The sequence below is a fragment of the Limulus polyphemus genome, unplaced genomic scaffold (assembly GCF_000517525.1).
Source record: "Limulus polyphemus unplaced genomic scaffold, Limulus_polyphemus-2.1.2 Scaffold430, whole genome shotgun sequence".
Lineage (NCBI taxonomy): Eukaryota > Metazoa > Arthropoda > Merostomata > Xiphosura > Limulidae > Limulus > Limulus polyphemus.
Genome location: NW_013666040.1, coordinates 86,223 through 93,719, shown reverse-complemented (window position 1 = coordinate 93,719; position 7,497 = coordinate 86,223). Strand labels below are relative to the sequence as shown.

Genomic DNA, 7,497 nt, shown 5'->3' with positions numbered 1-7,497 from the left:
AGGGTAAAGTGGACTTTATGTTTAGTAACAAGATTAAAGATATGTTTAGGGTTAAGTGGACTTTATGTTTAGTAACAAGATCAGAGATATGTTTATGGGTAAAGTGATCTTTATGTTTAGTAACAAGATTAGAGATATGTTTAGGGTTAAATGATCATGTTTAGCAACGAGATTAGAGATATGTTTAGGGTAAAGTGATCATGTTTAGCAACGAGATTAGAGATATGTTTAGGGTAAAGTGATCATGTTTAGCAACGAGATTAGAGATATGTTTAGGATAAAGTGATCATGTTTAGCAACGAGATTAGAGATATGTTTAGGGTAAAGTGATCATGTTTAGCAACGAGATTAGAGATATGTTTAGTTACAAGGCAACATATATCTTTCTAGTTTTTTCATACTTTGATTTGAATAGTGACATACATATACCTACCTGTAAAAACCTTTAGAGTAAATGATGCCATTGAATGGGAGGCTAAATTCAATTCTAATGCTCATCGATTCTTTCTGACATTGGACTTCAATGTTAACAATCTGAGCCATCCGGCCCGTGGGTGACTGAGGAAGAAACTGTGTATCACCAACAGGAGTCTGGGCTGCAGTCGCAGGTTCCACTTGACCTCTGCTAACCTGTCTACTTGATACGCCACCTCGTCGTTGCGCTACTGCCGATAAGAAGCGGTCAAGTTTAACTTGAGATTCTCTAGCCTGTAATCTTCGGGAGTTGCGCGCCCACGCGGACTGAAAACAGAAAAGTACAAGTCAATGGTTATTGTATTATGCTCTGTATCAGCGTTTCTCAGCCTTTCTAGTAACACGGCTTACATAAACTTCGAGTAACTACCCGCGGCTCCCCACAGAAAATTATAAAAGTATAACACGTGTGGTAATGTTGTTTCATAGTTTATATGCTGGTTTCATGCGCGTAACATTAATTTTTGGCTAGCATTTTGTGAGGTATTATATAATTTCCATTATACGTTTTTCTGTTTTGCATCATTTTTTAATATATCTTCATCTAATCTTAAGCCTTTTTGCGGCTCACTGGTGGGCTGCGGCCCACCTACTGAGAAACACTGGTCGACATCCTCTCGACCTACTTGTATGCAGTTGTGCTATTTATATATTCACAAGCTTTCCCTGAGTATTTTAGTAAAACACCGTGACCTTACACTTTGATCTCAAAGTGATCCAGGTCAGCATGAGAAGTAATTAAAATGCTTCAAGCAAAAAAATTCATACAATGAATATTTATTAAGGGTATGTAACTGCAGCTCTTCCTGAGACATAACGAGGTTAATTAAATAATAATAATAATTCCAGTGGTAGTTAAGTCTCTCTTGTTAAAATGATAATAACATGAATATAATATATCAGTTGAAAATACTGGTACAAACTTTCTAAATTAAAAAATTTATTCTGTAACTGATGCTTTTATCGGGAAAAAAATTATTTACTTTCAAATTGAAAACATAACCTTAAGGAAGACTTAACATGAAATAAATACACACTACACATAGGTTCTTTTTCTGGAAAATTTTTTTATGAAAATCATTAAATCATATTTTCTTTTGATTTGTTTGAACGTTTAAGGTTTATTGAAAAATGTTAATAAGTTAATAAAATTGTTAAATTATTTATAGGTTGGAACGTATCTAGTTTCTACAGTTTCGCCATCTATTGGTAGATTTGTATAATTATTAATAGACCTACTCTCCTTTAAAATAAAATTGTAAAAAAACAAACACAGATACACTCTCATTAGTTCACAAATAAATACTCACTCCGAAAAATAGAATCAGTAGCAATAACGACTGCATCTTCATCGCATTCATTTGCGCCATCTTTATTTAGTTCTGAAACAAAGAAAAGATTACAAAACGATAGATAGATGGATAGCCTCAATGTTCTCTCTTTCGAAACTACATCGTCGTGTTATATAATAGATAATTATCATATGTAATTCAAGTTTGTTTGTTTTATATCTATCAATTTCAGCGATACATCTTTGGGTCTCACGCATGAGGCGGATGTGGTCATTGTTTGTTTTTTGACAAGCACAACTTTATTGACCAATTATAACCATTTTTTAAAACTTTATACTAAAAATATCATAATGAGCTGAGGCTATTATAAATATTCAGAAATTGACCGTCGGCGATAAAGTTACTTAAACTGAAAATTTGGGCCCCGGCATGGCCAGGTGGTTAGTGGTTTGACTCGCAATCTGAGGGTCGCGAGTTCGAATCCCCGTCACACCAAACATGCTCGCCCTTTCAGCCGTTGTAATGTGACGGCCAGTTCCACTATTCGTTGGTAAAAGAGTAGCCCAAGAGTTTACGGGAGGGGGGAGGGTGATGACTAGCTGCCTTCACCTCCTAGTCTTTCAATGCTAAATTAGGAACGGCTAGCGAAGATAGCCCTCGTGTAGCTTTGCACGAAATTCAAAACAAAGTGAAAACTTCATAGAATTTTTAAGACTATATTCTATGTAATTATTTTTATTATAATTGCAACCTCCCAGTGGCACAACGGTATGACCTTATAACGCTGAAACCGGTTTTCGATACCCGTGGTGGGTAGAGCACAGGTATCCCATCATGTAGTTTTGTGTTTAATTACAAAGAAACAAACATTATTACAAAAAATACATTGTGAGCTGGAAAGATAACACCATATCAGAATATCTCCTTTTGACAAGTCCCACAATAAATTATTTCCAAATTGCGGTTCCGGCCAAGGTAGTCCTCAAATTAGTCCTCTCGAGTTAGAAGAAACAATGGTTGAAGGTTTTTGCGATAATGGTGGGTAAAAAGGATCGTTTCCTGTGCTATTTTTGAAGGTCAGGACTGGTCATTCGTTCTCAATTTAACTCCAGTGGGTGGTGTTAAATATGTTTAGTCTAACGCTGCGCATTGTTACGATTACGGTTTTATCCTGATATTACGGTCACGAGAAAAGTCTTCATTCGGGTGGAAAGAAAAAATCGTGGCTCCAGTGACCCAGTCACCAAGGTAAGTGTGTGTACAGATACGTAATAGATGGCGCTGTGAACAAAATGTTTGTTTGCATTAATCGAATTATTAACAAAGCTGTGAAGTTTGTTTCAGAATTTCGTGTAAAGCTGTGAAGTTTGTTTCAGAATTTCGTGTAAAGCTGTGAAGTTTGTTTCAGAATTTCGTGTAATGCTGTGAAGTTTGTTTCAGAATTTCGTGTAAAGCTGTGAAGTTTGTTTCAGAATTTCGTGTGAAGCTGTAAAGTTTGTTTCAGAATTTCGTGTAGAGCTGTAAAGTTTGTTTCAGAATTCCGTGTAAACCTATATTAAATTAAGGGCAATCTGCGCATAAACGTCCATATTTTTAAACTGATAGGCTAGAGAGTCCCCCCCCCCCATCAGTGGCACAGAGGAATGTCTGCGGACTTACATCGCTAGAAACCGGGTTTTGATACCGGTGGTGAGCAGAGCACACATTGTGTAGCTTTGTACTTAACAACAAAGAAACAAACATAGTCCATAGGGAAGGCACAAAGTCAACAACACTCACCACCAAACTCTTAGGCTACTCTTTACTGACCGTATAGTGAGACTGTTATAGCGTACCTACGGCCCAAACTTGAGGAGCGTGTATTTGTGGCAACGGGCTACGAACCAGGAATCCTCGAATTCGCAGTCCAAGCACGCTAACCACTTGTTCACGCCCGGCTCGTTAGTATAGTTGATTTCGGTTGAAACACATTCTAAGCTGTTACACAGCGATTTAAGCTTATTAGTTAAAGTTTTCATATAGCTTTTAATTAACTCAATAGCCAGACAAAGCAATATGAGAATGCGGTGAGCGAAGGCTTCACTAAAACCAGATCTGGCCTTTATAGTGCCTGTTTAAATTGGCATGTTACTTATAGGACAGTCTTTAATGGTTTGGTTTGAATTTCGCTCAAAGCTTCACGAGGGCTATCTGCGCTAGCCGTTCCTAATTTAGCAGTGTAAGACTAGAGGGAAGGCAGCTCTTGGGGTATTCTTTTACCAACGAATAGTGGGATTGTCCGTCACATTATAACACCCCCACTGCTGAAAGGGCGAGCATGTTTGGTGCGACGGGGATTCGAACTCGCGGCCCACAGATTGCGAGTCGAGCGCCTTAACCACCTGGCCATGCCGGGCCAGTTTTTAATGTAACCTGATTTTCATTTGCACTGAAAAACAACAACAACAAAAAAAGAACGAAATAATAAAATTAATTTTGGAATAATGAACTTTTATATAATTAGCTGACGTTTTCAACGCCAGAAAAATTATTTTCATACTTGCTATCTTATTGAAAGTATCTTGAAACGTTCGAAGTTAAATACTATTTGAGTGAAACAGTTATTCAAATGCAAACAAAATAACACTGTAACCAGTGTTATAATGAACTAGTAACAAGTTTGAAAGTTTCATTTTCATCTCACTATCTCTCTTTTATTTTAAAGAATCCAGTGATTAATAAAATTATTCTGATTGGATGATTTTTTAAATATTTCGATAGTGTAGGACCTTGGTTTGTTCCTTGCTAATCACAAAGCTACACAATGGGCCATCTGTGCTCTGCCCACAGCTGGTATCGAATCCCGATTTTTAGCGTTATAAGTCCTTAGACTTACTACTGAACAACAGGATGGGGCATGCAGGATTTATAAAGCACAATATAAACATGGTGGGAAAAACCTTATTTAGCTAGTTTACTTAAAGAGTACAATTACACAATGGGCTATCTATGTTCTGACCACCGCTGATATCGAATCCCGATTTTTAGAACTATAAGCTCTCGGACTTACTACTGAACCACAGGATGGGGGAGGTGCAGGATCTATCAAGCATAATATAAATATGGTGGAAAACCTTCTTATTTAGCTAGTTTTTTTACGAGTAATGGGCAATCTGCGATGTGGCCGCCACGAGGATTTAATCTTGAACTTTAGCGTTTATAAGCTCGAGTTTACGACTGAGCCAGTGGGAGGACAGCCGGTTTGTCAGATTGTACAGATTCTAAGACGTTGAACAGAAAATGTATAAGGTAGTGAAAATCACTCGATTCTGTGAAAATAGCCTGGAGGTGTTTAATTTTTAGAAGAAAATTGTTCCAGTAATGTTATAATAGGCCCACTGGTACTTCTTTGGTTTGCTGATCCAAGCTGTGCTGATGAGCTCTGATTAGGCGAAACTGTAGTTTCGAGCAAAGGGTGCAGACAATCAAATAATGTATTAGACCTCTAGGTCACAGATTATATTTTCAATTTCACCTCTGTTGAAAAAGAAAATAAATTTTTAACATATACATATATATATATATATATTCCAGATGCTTCCCTTTATGCTCTTACCACCGAACAAACTAACGTTTTATTTAAAATATCACTGTTAAGACTTGGGTGTCGTAGATAAATTCCCTGTGCATTAGTTAGGGATAATGTGTATTAACTTAGGACACGACAATTTTACACAGATTGTAACAGATTATATCGGGGGATAAAAGTCCGTAAAGTACGGTCTCCCTATAATGCTAAAATCCGAGGTTCGATTCCTCGCGGTGGATACAGCAGGTAGCCCAATGTGGATTTGCTCTAAATCAAACAAACCATATAGTACAAGGTTTTATTCTTATGACAACTAAAAAAAAAAACAAAAAAACATTCGTCCCCCGCTGGGACAGCGGTAAGTCTACGGATTTACGACGCTAACTTCAGGGGTTCGATCCCCCTCGGTGGACATAGCAGATAGCCCGATGTGGCTTTGTTATGAGAAAAACGCCCTAATAAGATTTCTTCGGATGTTGCCAGATATATAAAACAGTGTACAGATATATGTCCAAAAATATTAGAACTGAAACAAATCATTACTATTAATCTATTGATCAAAGAATTTTATAATTAAAGTACGACACTACTAATACCTTTTTTAATAATTTCAATAACTTGCTTACCTGAAACTAAAGTGAAAAACTTTTTTTGTTATTTAGTAGCAACTCTCCAGTTCACGGATTTTCTTCCCCCCCAAGAAGAGGAATACTGGTTTTATGAATGTTTCACCAAAAGTTGCTTCTGGCTGATTACGGAAAGAAAATAATAGCAATATCAAGTGATTCCCAGACACTGGACTGTGAGGAGTCGTCGCTAGTTGCAAGAGTTTTCTCCATAAAGTCACTTTGAGGTCTTTATATTAGAGACCCAGTCAAGTGACCTATATTTTTTCCCAAAGTGTTATGTTTGTGTGATATGGGGGGGGGGGATATAGTGTCTTCATCAGATTCTTTATTTACCCTTCTGTTGGTTTATAGGTGGGAAAGGAAAAAACTCAATTTGCCAGGCTCGCTGACCCACTTTTTCACAATTGGTAGTTAGCATTATGCCACCTTCGGGTAAATGCCAGTTTTTAGGGTTAGGGCTGAAAAGGGGAAACAGCGTCTTGCTGTACGGTTCTATCCTATATACATCAACCTAATGGTTATATATACGTACTGTACGAACCTGTACAATACACATACACGTAAAACTTGTAATGTGTGTAACGTACATTTGTATGACGTCCATATCATATATTGTTCGGACCTGTTAAAGTTGTGATATACGTACAATGCATTATGTAATATACACGCGTTTGTAAAAGTTGTAACACACACATGTGTTAAAGTTGTCATATGCGTACTGTGTGGCCGCGTACTATACGTACACTTGTAAAGCTTGGGGTGTGCATTCCTATCTCCAAAATAATAAAAATTATACGTGTCCAAATTAACTGAGTCGGCTTTGTTTTACATTAAATACAGAAAGAAAAAAACATTATGGCCTTTGCATAAAAGGTCATTCACATGATATGAATCAGATCTAAATAACAGTTTTCCAAACATAAAGCAACGCAATGACCTAGGTAGTAGTGACCTTGACTTTTGACCTGAGTTATACTAGATACGTCTCTCTCTTTTCACGTTTGGTTTGGATATATATTTCAAGTTTATTGCTTCTCAAAAGACAATTATAGATGCACATATTATACCTGCCTAGCCATTGAGCTGATATTTACGTGAGTGAGTTTGATATTTACGTGAGTAAGTTGATATTTACGTGAGTGAGTTAATATTTACGTGAGTTATTTGATATTTACGTGAGTGAGCTGATATTTATGTAAGTGAATTGATATTTATGTGAGTATGAAAAATGAACGAGTGATACGAGCGCCATCTACTAGAAGTTCTATCTCAGCACGAGGGTGTCAACTACAACAAGTACTCCTGGTCTACAGCACGTATGATTATATAGATTCCAGAATCTGTCAATCAGTGCTGAAACAACAACCATCTCAGTTCTACCAGCACAGGATATCAACCGCAGGAAAAATTTTCTATAACTTAGTGGTGAAAAAAATACTACTACTAATGAAGTAATGTAGACTGAAAAAAGGTTGTTCTTTTTTGTTGTTGTTGTTCTTTGTTTGTTTGTTTTAATTTCGCGCAAAGCTACACG

At 36.9% G+C, this 7,497-nt stretch overlaps 1 protein-coding gene across 1 annotated transcript in view; it reads right to left on the bottom strand.

Annotated features, from left to right (window-relative positions):
• LOC106458219 overlaps positions 1-7,497 on the bottom strand; it is a 30,602-nt gene that overhangs the window by 4,454 nt on the left and 18,651 nt on the right. The window contains exon 2 of the mRNA XM_013917694.1: positions 434-741. Within this exon, the coding sequence (XP_013773148.1) occupies positions 434-741 (308 nt within the window). The remainder of the gene's footprint in view (positions 1-433; positions 742-7,497) is intronic.